General features: G+C 36.7%; 1 protein-coding gene across 6 annotated transcripts in view; it reads right to left on the bottom strand.

Moving 5' to 3' along the window:
- FXR1 (FMR1 autosomal homolog 1) overlaps positions 1 to 15,679 on the bottom strand; it is a 67,672-nt gene that overhangs the window by 19,888 nt on the left and 32,105 nt on the right. For all 6 annotated transcript variants that reach the window (XM_010352528.2, XM_010352525.2, XM_010352524.2 and 3 more), the window contains exons 4-10: positions 12,445 to 12,516; positions 11,887 to 12,035; positions 11,572 to 11,665; positions 11,056 to 11,172; positions 8,948 to 9,118; positions 6,248 to 6,326; positions 2,192 to 2,301 (exon numbers count right to left, since the gene is read on the bottom strand). In XM_010352528.2, the coding sequence (XP_010350830.1) occupies positions 2,192 to 2,301; positions 6,248 to 6,326; positions 8,948 to 9,118; positions 11,056 to 11,172; positions 11,572 to 11,665; positions 11,887 to 12,035; positions 12,445 to 12,516 (792 nt within the window). The remainder of the gene's footprint in view (positions 1 to 2,191; positions 2,302 to 6,247; positions 6,327 to 8,947; positions 9,119 to 11,055; positions 11,173 to 11,571; positions 11,666 to 11,886; positions 12,036 to 12,444; positions 12,517 to 15,679) is intronic.

Genomic DNA, 15,679 nt, shown 5'->3' on the forward strand with positions numbered 1-15,679 from the left:
AATTCTTACTTATGAAGGAACCCAAGAAGAGTACACTTACTACAAAACAGTAAATACCGAAAAGCAACTGGGAATAAATCAAGCTAAGAGAAGACATTAATATCCAGCTTAGAAATTCATAGTTAACCAATTTAATGGCCCTGGCCAATAAATATTATGATTTTTCAGACCAATTGTTAGGCACTGGTTGTATGCCAAACGGTTCACTATTCATCTTACCGTTAGTTATACTAAGCATTAACGAAAACAATGACAATAATAATGGCGTAAGACCATCAGTTTTAATCCTTATCTAAGCCATCTTAATGCAAAATGGGGCAGGAGTACTTATGAAGAATAAGTTATGCAAGATTTGCACTTTTTAATGCAGTGTGGAATGAAATCACTGAAAACAGCATTCCAAGCGACAAGTATTCATCTGTATGATACCTAAATATTTGTTTTCCTCATTCATTCTTAGTATATTCACCTCCACATTCTAATTAAAAGGAATAAAGGAAGTGGCTATCTTTGATATCTTTACAACACTAAATACTTGGCTGGGCTAAATATATCGTTTTCTCTCTTTTTTAAAAGACTGATCCTCTATCCAACAGGTTAACAAACTCCCCATACAATACTCTATTGTGCAAAGCTCAAGAAGTTGTGAGTGTACTGCTTTCTGAGAGATAATTTTGTGAAAAATCCTTGTCTTGTATTCAGGAACACAAAGCTTAAGTATATAGAGTTGATCACTAAAGCCATCAATGTGAGATCCTTAAAATGATGTAAAAGGAGCAAAGAACAAAATTAGGGACAAAATATCAACATGTGGGAAGAAAGAAGATGAAAAATTTTAGAAAGCTACGACCAGAATAGCAACATAAAAGCATAAGGGGATTTCAATTAAGAAATAGTCAATACTTTCAGATTCTATAGCAACGTAAAAACATGATGGGATTTCAATTAAGAAATGGTCAAAAAAAAAAAAAAAGAAAGAAATGGTCAAGGCCGGGCACGGTGGCTTATGCCCGTAATCCCAGCACTTTGGGAGGCAGAGGCAGACGGATCATGAGGTCAAAAGATTGAGACCATCCTGGCCAACCTGGTGAAACCCCATCTCTACTAAAAGTGCAAAAATTAACTGGGGGTGGTGGTGTACAACTGTAGTCCCAGCTACTCAGGAAGCTGAAGCAGGAGAATCAATTGAACCAGAGAGGCAGAGGTTGCAGTGAGCCAAGAATGTGCCACTGCACTCCAGCCTGGTGACAGAGTGAGACTGTCTCCACAAAAAAAAAAAAAAGAAAAGAAAAAAGAAACAGTCAATACTTTCAGATTCTATAGCAATGTAAAAGCGTAAAATGATTTCAATTAAGAAATAGTCAATACTTTCAGATTGTATAGAACAGTTAAGGAGAGTACAATCAACAATTCCTTTGCCAGCACAGTTCACAATGGCAAAGATATGGAACCAACCTAAGTGCCCATCAACCAATGAGTGGATACAAAAAAACTGTGGTATATACACACCATGGAATATTACTCAGCCATAAAAAGGAACGAAATAATGTCTTTTGCAGCAACTTGGATGGAGGCCATTATTCTAAGTGAAGTAACTCAGGAATGGAAAACCAAATATCGTATGTTCTCACTTCTAAGTGGGAGCTTAGCTATGAGGATGCAAAGGCAAAAGAATGCTATAATGGACTCTGGCAACTCAGCGGGGAGGAAGTTTGTGAGGGGGATGAGGGATAAAAGACTACATACTGGATACAGTGTACACTGCTCAGGTGATAAGGTGCACTAAAATCTCAGAAATCACCACTGAAGAACTTTCACCATGTAACCAAAAACCACCTGTACTCCAAAAACTATTGAAATTTTTTTTTAAAAAAAACCCTTTGGGAGTATCAAGTTCTACAGCTTTACACTCTACGTATGAAAAATAACTGTTAAGATTATCAAATAGAAATCTTTATATCAAAACTGACTTTCTTTTACTGAAGTACTATCAAAACAACTAAGAACAAGGCCCACACAGTAGAAAATGACTTATTTTTTAAGTGTATGAAATATTGTTATAAAAACATAATTTTAAAAGAAAGGAAAACCCTCTGTATCAGATAAAACAGACAAAATGTTTACAACTATTAAGTTGGCCAAAAAAAAGGACATTTTAAAGAGGGAAAGAAATTACATTTTAAATACTTACGTCTTCTCTGGGTAATTTATTTTCATTGTCCCCTTCAATTCTTACTCGAACCACACCAGATTTGTCCACTATTTCTTGAATAACTTTGCCATTTTTTCCAATTACTTTTCCTTTAGTAAGAGAAAACAAATGTAATGGTAAGCTAAAAATCAATTCTGCTATTCTTTCAGTGTCAGCCCAAATTATTTGTAACTTGCTACTAAATTATAACCATCAAGTGAAAGTCCCATCTTTTTACTTTCAATCAACTCACCCTATAGACTACCAAGAAATTTTACCCTTGGTCTGAAACTTAATCCTCTTTCAGCATGCCTAAGGTTACTAACTGGGACTGACAAACAGGGCTCACGTGTAAGAAATTTTCAAAATCTAGACTTTTAAAATATGCTTATATCATGTTCATATTTTTTAAACATCCAATCCATTTCAAAACCTTGGATAAAGGCAAAGAGAAAATTATTTTAATTTGGCATTAATCATTATCACTTTATTAATTCACATAAGTAACAAATTCATCAATCTTGCTTTTATTTTCAAGTTGCTATCTGTAAAAGAGATTTCTATGACTTGAAGATAACTTTAGAATGAATATTTACATGTATTACATTTTACACCAAGTTTTTCAAGTACTTCACAGCTATACAAAAAATAACATAAAGCATGCACATGATATGCTGTCTTGCTAAGTATAAAATACTGTAAAATAACGTAAAATTCAAATATTTAACTTTTCTACACTTACAAGTCTGTCAAACAGCAGTTATTGAGTATATTAACAAAGGGATCAAAAGGCTCTCTTTCCCTAAAGGACTATCTAAAGATCAGCGTATACTCACATAAATAACAAAGCAACACTGAGTTGTGTACCTATTAACAAGTACTATTCAAGTAACTTTCACCATATGGAACAGATGTACCCCTTAGTGAACAGCAACAGCATACTTGCTATCAAGTCCACATCCTCAACTTTTTAAATCACTTTTTACAAAAACTTAAACTTTGGTTGAAGGGGTTAAAACGGCAGATTTTCCTATTGCATGCCTGAACAGTTTCCATTAAAGAATGAATAAGAACAATGACAACAGTAGACTGGTCAATACAATAAAAGGACTATAATGGGTTTTTCTCTCTTGTATTCCTACTCTCAAGCTTCCTTCCCCATTAATAACCCTAAATTTAAAAGCAGTAGCAATTGAACAGGTTTAAAAAAAAAAAAAAAGTAGGGCAGGGAATTCACATGACGTGTATCTTCTCTGAGCAGCCCTAGCAGCAGCACATAAAAGCAACCTTCATTGTTAACACAGTGAAGCTCAAGCAGCAACTCCATCCTTGACCCTGCTAAAAACAAGCAAATGTCTTTCGAAAAACAAAGATTAGGTTGATACACCATATTCCTCCCCCAGAACTTTTGCCACTTCCTTCTTGTGAACTATACCAGTTTTGAGTGATCATCCATCACCCTTCTGGGGTCCTTGGCAGGAACCTACCTGCAAGTTTTATTTAGTCCCACCAGAGACCGTCAATATTTTATATGATCATTTCCATAGTTTAAATTCCAGACCATATTGACAAACTGAAGCAGACCTGCAGTATAAATTGAGCACTGAATATAAATGCTGAAGGGACAGAGAGAAGTGATTAAGGAAGCCTTCTGGAGGTGAAAGGTTTTGAACCATTTTCAAATCAATGTTCAGATATTTTTCCCTTTGATTTGGGAGGGGTGGGAATGGTCATCTTAGAACTCTCAGAACACGAATGTATAAGGTAATCAATCCTCTCTGGAACTTACCTACCAAGTGTTCTCATTCCCTTTTATTCCTCAGTTCTCTTTTTCTTTCATTTGAACTAAAAACGTACTATTTTTTAAAAGACTGCTTCATCCATAAAACATTATGGAGGGAAACATTGTACTTTTACACATGACAACCAACAGAAATTCTTGTACTAAGTTCCTGAGTATTTCACCAATGTGTAATAGTTACTGCTATTGTGTATTTCCTAAACAGCACACAACCCACATCACCAAAGCCAACACAGACAGGATACAGGAAAACAGACAACAGGTACTCACCACTTCACTGAATAAAGAGAAAAGAGAACTACAAATATACCCAATTTTCTTACTTTTGAAATACTAGAAACTTTTACTCACAACACCTACCACAACTCTCTAAGACCAAGGCTATCTTTTATAACTGATAGACTTGGATCGAAAAGAAACCTGGTTCCCTTTCACAAACCCACTGCTAAATCATTTTTACAAGTGAGGAAACCTTAAAGTTACACTCTGTACAGCCGCTACCACAATGTTAGTACTCACAGATGTCAATAATTATGATTTTTTAAAACGGCATCCTTTTCAAAAGCAGCTTATCAAAGGTGATTTCATTTGATACTGATAAACATTTGATAACATTGTGCACCTTACCTATGTATAATTATACAACATTCTTCAAGTTGATATTGAATTTTAACATCTCCTCTTTCCAAAGGTTCAGTCTATAGTGAACAATGGTATACCAAGAACTAATAAAGTAGAGCTTACACAATTGGCAGTAATGTCATACCTATCCAAATGTTTGAGCAGAACTGAAAGGCTTTTTACACCCGGGCGCGGTGGATCATGCCTGTAAAGCCAGCACTTTGGGAGGCCAAGGTGGGCGGATCACAAGATCAGGAGCAGGAGTTCAAGACCAGCCTGGCCAATATGGTGAAACCACATCTCTACTAAAAATACAAAAATTAGCCACGCATGGTGGCAGGCACCTCCAGTCCCAGCTACTCGGGAGGCTGAGGCAGGAGAATCGCTTGAACCCAGGAGGCAGAGGTTGCAGTCAGCCAAGAGTGCGTCACTGCAACTGCATTCCAGCCTGGGTGACAAAGCAAGACTCCATCTCAAAAAAAAAAAAAAAAGCTTTTTTCATAAATACTAACAGTTAAATTCCAAGAAACAAATTCCTGTGTTTTAAACTACTTTTCCTGAATATACTACTTATTAACGGCCAAAAAAAAAAAATCTTTTTAGAATGGAAGTTTTTTTTTTTTAATTTTTCTATTAATGTTCGTTTTACACAATTTAACAAATAGAACGTCTGTGGCTAAACATCATTTCCTAAAGGCAGAATAAGCCACATTCTATAAATGGAACCCAAGAAGCTGAAAGTATTTCCTTAGCGTCAACAAAAAAAAATAATGAGAGATAATAGGCAACAAAAACTCATCCCCCTCCTAGTAAACTTCACTACATTATCTTGATGCTTCTTTTTATATTAAATGTTTAAAGAGTCAATTTTTAGTATAGTCACTGTGTACTTAACACATAACCAAAGCCTTCTCAATTGCCTCAAATAGCAAAGAGACAGACAGCATAGATGTAGGGCATATTAATAACAGAGCTATAAATGAACTCACTCCAACCTATAATGCTCATTTAACCGTAACTTCAAATGCAAATTCTTGTCACTTAACTATAATCCATGGGTACAACAGTTTGAACAACGGTGTTAAATAATTAACAGTGAAACCACCCCTCATGTTATCATCCTTCTCTCCTGCCCACAAGTTCTTACCTTATTATTCCATGCCTTGTGACAACCTACTAATTCAGGACCTACTGTGTAGAAGTTTATTACCCTATTGTTAGTTCACTGTTACTTTTCTTCTGCACTAAACAAAACAAATACAACAAATACCTTCTCAAAAAGTACTATCATAATTTTGATGAATACATATCAATGATAAAAAGAGAGTAAAGGAGTGAGAATTAGGAAAGATCCCAAGGGATGAGAAGGCTGATGAAAAACTGTAATGACAAACTGTTATAAAAAACCCTGGGCCTTATTAGTGGGTCATCCTGTACAGAAGAAACATCTTTACTTTTTAACATATGACAACAACAAGTTACACAAAATGTTATCACCAAAAAAAGAATTATTGCTATCTAAATAAATCTACACATAACTGGAATAAGGTTATCAGACTACAAGACCAGTTTTCAATTAAGTCGCTATATGTAACTAATGTTTAACTTATTTAACATTTAGTAAAAGTACCTACCAACGAGATTCCTAGGAACCTGAATAAAATCCTCCACAAATTCCAAGAAACCTCTAGCCTTTTTTACAGCATCAGCACTCTGTAGATGAGGGGAAAAGTAAAAATTAAATCCTGTTTCAATCTTGAAGCAACCCATAATCCAAAACAAAAAGATGAGAAAAGAGAAAATTCTGAATGATTATATTCTACTAAAAGATTATGCTCATTCCACTGGTGAGAGATTTCAGGTGAAGTGATTCACAAAGTACTTAAGAAAAAAATCATTTTTAAAAATCCCAAATCAGTCAGTACTATTAAAACCAAAAATAAAATAACATCTCTAAAATATTTAAGCTGCTGAGAAATTTAGTGTCAGAGTTTAAATTACACAGCTGCTGAACAGCCAAAACTTTAACCCAATCCTAAATATACTAGTCTATACTCCCAGGTTGATATTCTCATGTTAAATGTTAACAATACAAATTGTTCAAATTGTCTGAATTATTTTATTTATTCTCAAAATCAGGTATATGACTTAAAAAGCTATTTTTGCAGAGATGCATTTTTTAAAAGTACCCACTGGTAAGATTATCAAAATTCCTAATTTCTAATGAGTACAATTTTAAATGACTAGAGGTTTGAGAGTGAGTCTCTACATGGACTTTTTACTTCTTAAAAGTCATTTTCATTTTTAACGTTTGTTCTTTAATAACCACAGATAAGGCCAGATGTGGTGGGCTCACACCTACAATCCCAGCACTTTGTTTGGGAGGCCAATGTAGGAGGATCATTTAAGGTCAAGAGTTTAAGACTACCCTGGGCAACACAGGAAACCTCTATCTCTACAAAATATATAGATACATATTTAAATTAGCCCAGCATGGCGGCACACGCCCATAGTCCTAGCTACTCAAGAGGCTGAGGCCAGAGGATGGTGTGAGCCCAGGAGTCTGAGGCGGCAGTGAGCTATGATCACGCCACTACACTCCAGCCTGAGCAATAGAGTAGATCCTGTCTCTAAAAAAATTAAATAAGCAAATAATTTTTTTAATTTTAAAACCATAGCTCAAATTATTGTGTGCACACTATGTGATATACCGTATGCAATCAACATTTTGTATAATGTATCCAATCTTTAAGAACTGTATTAAGGTAAGCACTATTATTATTTTATAATGAGAACACTTATACAAGGAAGCAAAGTAACACACTCCAAGCCTACTCAAAGTGGCCTATTTAAAGTGAATTCCAACCCAGGCAGTATAGCTCCAAAGCCCGTCTTTTTTTTTTCTCCTCCTTCTTCTCAACAAGACAGAACCTTGCTTTGTCACTCAGGCTAGAGGACAATGACGATCATAGGCCACTGCAGCCTTTCAGTCCTGGGCTCAAGTGATCTTCCTGCTTTAGCCTCCAAAATTGCTGGGGTTACAGACATGAGCCACAGTGCTTGGCTGCCTTAATTACTATGTTATACTGTCTACTTTTAAAGGTTTCGAAATTAAAAGTAAAGCCTCTAGTCAGCTTTACTATGTGAAAGAAGCTGTTCATAAGAGCTATGTATGAAAAGTTAAGACACAAAATTGTCATTCAAAAAAAACTCCAGGCCAGGCACAGTGGCTCATGCCTACAGTCCCGGCACTTTAGGAGGCTGAGGCAGGCGGAGTGCTTGAGCTCAGGAGTTCCAGACCAGCCTGTGCAACATGGCAAAACCTTGTTTCTTTAAAAAAAAAAAAAAAAAAAAAATCCAGTTACTCAAATTTGAAGGATGGTCTCAATTTACATACATAAAAATACAGATAAGGTGCGTGTACATGTATACATATAAATTTATATATATATTTTTAAACTCTACGTTGCCCTGGCTGGATTCAAACTCATGGGCTCAAGCAATCCTCCTGCCTCAGATTCCCAAGTAGCTGGGAATGCAAATGTGTGCCACTGCACCTGGCTGAATAACTTTTTAAAAATAACTTACTAATTTTCTACCCCTGCAAACGTCATGATTAACCAGTGACGAAGCATTATACAAATTCGAGTTCTAGAAAAGCTATGCTAATATATGCCATTTACTCCTGCCAGTGCCTGGCACACAGTAAACATTCAAAAAAAAAACAGTTGGACAGATTATTTGTTATGGGTATAAAACTGAAGTAAATTCCGAAGCAGTTAAGAAACTTCAATTTGGCCGGGCGTGGTGGCTCAAGCCTGTAATCCCAGCACTTTGGGAGGCCGAGACGGGCGGATCACGAGGTCAGGAGATCGAGACCATCCTGGCTAACACGGTGAAACCCCGTCTCTACTAAAAAATACAAAAATCTAGCCGGGCGAGGTGGCAGGCGCCTGTAGTCCCAGCTACTCGGGAGGCTGAGGCAGGAGAATGGCGTAAACCCGGAAGGCGGAGCTTGCAGTGAGCTGAGATCCGGCCTCTGCACTCCAGGCTGGGTGACAGAGCAAGACTCCGTCTCAAAAAAAAAAAAAAAGAAACTTCAATTTAAAAAACTACATATTTAATTACTTAGTAAATCTTTCACTCCCCTCAATACAAAGTTAACTTCAATTCAGCTGCATAAGTAATGACTACTAGGCTGACTGATGCTAAATGAATAAATTCTACCTCAAAAATGTTTCACTGGGAAACTGGAATTTCAGATAAAAATATAATCAAACAATAGATGGTTAATACATTATAGTAAAGGCCAAGGCAGGAGAAAGAGAACTTACCTCTCCATAGATTCTAAATGTTCCAGTATCTTCATCTAGCTCAATGGCGGTAACTCCAGGAACCTTCCTAGCTTGCTGAATGTTACTACCATGTGTTCCTATTGCCAGGCCCATTAAATCTTCTCTCACAACAAATTCCTCATGAAAAGCTGCTGCAAGTTGTTTTGTGCACTAATAAAAAAGGAAAATTAGTATTATAAAAGATCAAAATGGCTTTTCTGTATGGTTTTTTTTTTCAGACAGGGTCTCCCTCTGTCACCAAGGCTAGCGTGCAGTGGCATGATCATGGCTCACTGCCACTTCCATCTCCTGGGCTCAAGCAATCGTCCCACTTCAGCCTCCTGAATAGTTGGAAATGCAGGCACGTACCAGTGAGCCCAGCTAATTTTTTATTTTTTTATTTTTTGAAGACAAGCTCTCACTATGTTACCCAGGCTGGTCTCGAACTCTTCAGCTAAAGCAATCCTCCCACTTCAGCCTCCCAAAGTGATGGGATTATAGGCATGAGCCACCACACGTGGCCACAAAATGCTGTATTGCACATCCATGTTCATAGCATTATTTACGATAGTCAAGAAGTGAAAGCAACCCAAATCCACAGATGAATGAATGAAAGAACACAATGTCATATATACATTCTGCCTTAAAAAGGAAATTCTGACACATGCTACACAGATGAACCTTGATGCTAAGTAAAATATGCCAGACACAAAAAAGACTAAAATGATTTTACTTACATGAGGTATCTAAAATAGTCAAATTTATAGCACAGAAAATAGAATGATGGTTGCCAGGGGCTGGGGAAAGGGGAAAATGAGCAGCTGTCTAAAGGGTACACATTTTCAGTTTTAGAATATGAGAAGCCCTGAAGATTAATAATGTAAACATACTTAATACTAAGCGTACACTTAAAAATGGTTAAGATGCTAAGTTTCATATGCACTTTACCACAGTGTAAAGAAAGACATGAGAAGAAAAAAGCACCGAAAACCCACATAAAGAAAAAAAAAAAAAAACGCAGTCTCTTAATAAAGGAAACTCATCTAATGTCATAAAATGAATGGGGAAAAGAAATTGTTTTATTCGTCTATTAGGCTAAAAGACTTTTCCAGATACAGACAGATTTGTTCACATATCCCTTGTTCAGAACTTATAAATTAATGAGAACACTTCCAAATTTGTCCTAAGGATAATAAACATATCTCAATTTCTCTAAGACAACACAATGTGTGCACGCACACGTGTTCATCTAGATCTAGAAAGTGTGAGTGAGTGGAAGAACAAGTATCCTAACAGTGTAGCAGAGAAGAATAGGACACAACAGAGTACCTTAGGATAAGACAGAGAGATAATGATAAGCTTCATATTTTAATACTACATGTCACATGATACCCCACTCCTAGTCCTCCTCTCCTCTCACACAAGAGTTGTTACAGTGAACTGGTTACTGATGAAAGGTATAATGACTGACAGACGACAAGGCAGTTGAAAAAAATAAAAAGGATAAATACAAAGTAAAGAACTAGCAATACGGTCTACTGAGTATCTCTAGTTTCTTCGCTCTTTGGCACCTGTCATCTAAGTCCTATCAACAAGTCAACAGGCATTTAGCAAAGGAAAGGCTATGTTTGATACAAGGTAAAATGGAAAAGCAAAAAAGTAATTCTTCTACAGACACGACAACTCCAAATAGTTACGAAACAGAGGTCCTAGGCTGCCTTCATTTGAAGCAAGGAACTTGAAAAATATAAAATATAAAACTAAATGGGGGCCAGGCTCGGTGGCTCATGCCTGTAATCCCAGCACTTTGAAAAGCTGAGGCGGGCAACCACTTGAGGCCAGGAGTTCGAGACCAGCCTGGCCAACATGGCAAAACCCCATCTCTACTAAAACACAAAACTTAGCTGGACTTGGTGGGGCACACTTGCAATCCCAGCTACATGGCGGCTGAGGCAGCAGAACTGCTTGAACCTGGGAGGCAGAGGTTGCAGTAAGCCAAGATTGCACCACTACACTCTAGCCTGGGCAGCAGAGCCAGAATCTGTCTCCAAAAACAAACAAAAACTAAATGGGACACAGAAAACTCTTTTGTAAGTAAACCCACTTACTTCTAAATGCTTAGTGGCCTCTTCATTTCTGGACATAAGCATCAACTTCGTACGAATACTTCGCAAATGCATGTCACTTAAGATGTTTACTCTCTTCACAGTTGCTTCACTGGCAGACTATAAACAAACAAGCTAATTACTCAAAACTTTAATCTTTCTTCCAAATAGCACAAACACCATCTTCTATACAAAGCCTTCCTTGCTTCTCATCTACTACACTTCTTTCACCTAACACTACTCTGAGTAATCACAGTTTCCTTTCTGAATTCCTGTATTATTTAGATCTGCTATTCATAATATGCCTGATTTGGGAAAAATCCAGGATCTCACACATAAGAATTTTATGATGTTAAGAATGTAATTAACATTTTATAGCTGCAAAATTTTTCTCCCACACTATATTAAGAAATTCTCTATACACTAAGTTGACCTTAGCTTTTCTCTTTTGAAATATCTAATTATAAAATCTGTGCAATACCCATTAATAAGCTACCTTATAATATGGTATTATCTTACCAGTATCATTAGCTGTGTTGTTTCTGGATGGTAAAAAATTCTGCATGCTCCTACTGCTTTCTTAAAATCTTTATGTGCATTTTCATTAGCACACCTAGAGAGAAATTAATTCATGTGTAAGACCTCAATAACAGATTAAATTCAGAGGAGTTATAATACAAAGTCAGTGTTTCATTTTGACATCCCCCACTAAAACCTTTGTTCGTTAAGATGATTTTCCATCACAAGGTTTCGATTGGGCATTAGGGAAAATGTTTTACGGGACTGAAAAATCTTAATTCACAGAACAATTCAATAGTAAATAAAATTACTCACGCCTCTCTCAAATCCTCAGGAACATCCACTGTGCATTTAAAGAAGGTATTTTTTTTGACAGTTTTATTTTGATTGACAGGCCGAAGTCGTTCGAATGTGACTATTTCATTGTAAGTAGCGTCACAAGCAGCATATTCAATGACATAAAACTAAAAGACATCAAAATACTTTAAAAATCCCATCTGAACAAAAATAATGAAGTTTAAATGAAGTTCTAATTACCTTGCTCAGCTTAACCAATGGACCCTCCCCCATGTGGCATAAATACTAACCACAGCTTAGCTACATCAATCTGATTTGCCTAAACTAGATTATAGGTTCTTACAAGCATGAGCCTTGGTGGTCCTTACATGCTTGAGGTGTACCTCTGGAGAGCAGCTTTGGTGTTTGCCAATACAGAACACAAACAGAAATTAATGCTAATGGAAATGTCTGATCAACTATTTCTCAGGTAGGCTTTCAGAAATAAAACTAACAGTTGAAGTAACATTTACAAAAACCAAACACTGAGGTAATTCCTTAGAAACTAGTCACAAAGCAAGTGTGAAGATTACTTACTTCTCCTTTCATCATCCGAACTTTAGCCAACCACCATCCACATGGCTCTTGGTCATTTGCTCTTGAATATACCTGAGAAGAAAAAAAAATGCCTATATCCATTCATCCCAAAAGATTTCAATGCTGTAAATAATGACTTTTTATTAATGCCCAATCCCATTAAACTTAAAAATCAAAACTGCTATTTTATTTAAATTGGTATATTAAATGCAATTTAATGAAAGTGATATGTACATTTAAATTTACTACTTAAAAATAAAACTACACTTTTTTGGGCAATTTAGCTTCTTGGAAATTAATTCCACATTCATGAGGTTTACTAAATAAAAGTATTATTTTAAAGAAATGCTCTTACAAAGGAGTTTTAAAGAATGTACAACACAGGTCTTCCTGTTTCTGTCAACATTAATATTAAAACTTGTTCTCAGAAAGTGTTTAACCTAATTTTTAAATTCCATCGAGGATATGACATTTAGATCCCTTGCTGAAGAACCTAAATCAAATGTACTAAAAAAAATCGTTTAACTGAAAATAAAAATTACACACATTCAGTCCATCTAGCAGAATACATTAAGTATCTTACAAAACTCCTATCCAGGCTGGGCACAGTGGCTTACGCCTGAAATCCCAGCACTTTGGGAGGCCAAGGTGGGTGGATAACTTGAGGTCAGGAGTTCGAGACCAGGCTGACCAACATGGTAAACCCTGTCTCTACTAAAATACAAAAATTAGCCGGGCATGGTGGCAGGTGCCTGTAATCTCATCTACTCGGGAGGCTGAGGCAGGAGAATCACCTGAGGCAGGATAATCACGTCCAGGGTGCAGAGGATGCAGTGAGCAGAGATCATGCCATTGCACTCCGGCCTAGGCAACTAGAGTGAGACTCCATCTCCAAAACAAAACAAAAACTATCCACAAAAAAACAAGTCTTATATTCTTTATGTCTATAAATATCAGTTTTATTAACGCAATAGGTCACAGCAGCTTTTACTTGGGATTAGAGTTATTTTCTTATGATACAGCAGAGCTTCTTTAATGTATTATATTTTCAATATAGAGAAAGGTAGAAAAGTTGTTTCTGAGAAGAAACAACTAAGAACCAATAAAAACCAAGATTGACTGCCTTTGCAGAGATGACCAAAGAATCCTATCAGTGGATGTTAACAGCCTTCTGGAAGATAAATGCAAACAACTAAAAACAAAGACTTTTTTTAGCCTGAAGCTTCTATCAGGATGATTTGAGAGTAATCATGGAAGTGGTAGGAATACTGGAACTGGAAATGAATAAACCAAAACCTACTAATGAACTTTATTGTACACCATGATTAGAAAAAAAGCTATGAGAAAAACCAGTAAGTCCAATTTACCAATCAGGGTCCATTAAACTCAATTTTAGTTTTTCCATTTCTTTTATAAACAGATCTAACTATTCAAAGGGATCAATATCTCATGACTTACATTCTTCCTTAGACATATTCCAAAAAACAAGTTTAACACTAGAATAAAACTCACCCTTATACTGTAATTATTATATGTATCCACTGGGCCCTTTTATAAATATAAGGTAGAATCTAGTGATCTTATTTTTCCTATATCTTGAAACACTTTACTATTTCATCAACATTCATCAGTTATTCTCAGCTATGCTTTAAATAAAGACTAACATGGAACAGAGGAATGATGGCATCACCTAGAGGATGCAACAGTGAAATAAATTGTTAATGTTCACACAGTTTCCTTACTGCATAGCCCATGGTATCACATCTCTTTCAAAACAGTTCAAAAGATCAAAAACACCATCCTTGTAGTCTGCTTTTAGCTACCGTTGATCAGCTGATAATTAAGAATTTATTTTTCACTCATAATTGCAAAGAGAAGAAAAATTTACAGAGGAAGGCCTTTCTAATTAGTAGAGGTATCAGACAACAGATGCAAAGAGACAGCAGCACACTAGGTTCTACTGATAAATGTGAAATTATCTTACAAAGCAAAGTCTCAGACTATGAAGTCTTCAGATGGCGACATCTTAGATGAATATTCTCAAACAATGTATTACTAAGAAGAGGGAAAGACAATGTGCATTCTCATCCAGTTAATGACTCAACTGAGACTGCAAAATCCTCCAACCAGAATCCAGATCATCCTCGTTTGCTAAAAGGGTATTAGACAATATTCTTCCATCTTTTAAGATGTTTGTGGTCAGGCGCAGTGGGTTACACCTGTAATCCCAGCACTTTGAGGGGCCAAGCGGGTGGACTGCTTGAGCTCAGGAATGCAAGATCAGCCTGGACAACATGATGAAACCCCGTCTCTACCAAAAATACAAAATAAATTAGCCAGGTGTGGTAGAGCACACCTGTGGTCCCACCTACATGGAAGGTTAAGGTGGGAGGATTGCTGGAGCCTGGGAAGTTGAGACTGCAGTGAGGAAAGATTGTGCCACTACACTCAAGCCTGGGTGACAGAACGAAACCCTGTTCCAAAAAAAACAAGGTAAAATAAAAATTGAAGATAAAATCTTAAGAAACATTTGTGTGCCGAAATGTACTTCATAAGTGGAAACGTCAAAAGCAGATGTGCATACAAAGGTTAACTAGAAAAAAAAAAGACAATGAAATGCAAAACAGATTAGTCAATCCAATTGACTAAAAATACCAAAATTACAGCAGAGATGGCTATCCCTTCCTCAACAGAATGAGATGCCACTAAAAGTTCCAAAGTATTCAAGGACTGCATTCTGATGATCTAACTGTAAGAATAACCAGAATAAGCTAGAACTTATTAGACATATATTTTAAATCTGCTACCAGTATTTATAAGATTGGTATGTTCTAGGTTCATGTGTAACAGTGAGCAGTTAGTTACATTTAGAGAACTGCATTCATTGTAGATACATATATCATCAAAATCTGGAAAATATGAAAAAGTTGGATTTGCTAAGTGTAAACACTTATTAAAATGTCTAGGCCGGGCGCGGTGGCTCAAGCCTGTAATCCCAGCACTTTGGGAGGCCAAGACAGGCGGATCACGAGGTCAGGAGATCGAGACCACCCTGGCTAACAAGGTGAAACCCCGTCTCTACTAAAAAATACAAAAAAACCAACCGGGCGAGGTGGTGGGCACCTGTAGTCCCAGCTACTCTGGAGGTTGAGGCAGGAGAACAGCGTGAACCCGGGAGGCGGAGCTTGCAGCGAGCTGAGATCCGGCCACTGCACTCCAGCCTGGGCGACAGAGC

This window comes from Rhinopithecus roxellana, chromosome 1 (genome assembly GCF_007565055.1).
Source record: "Rhinopithecus roxellana isolate Shanxi Qingling chromosome 1, ASM756505v1, whole genome shotgun sequence".
Taxonomy (NCBI): Eukaryota; Metazoa; Chordata; class Mammalia; order Primates; family Cercopithecidae; genus Rhinopithecus; species Rhinopithecus roxellana.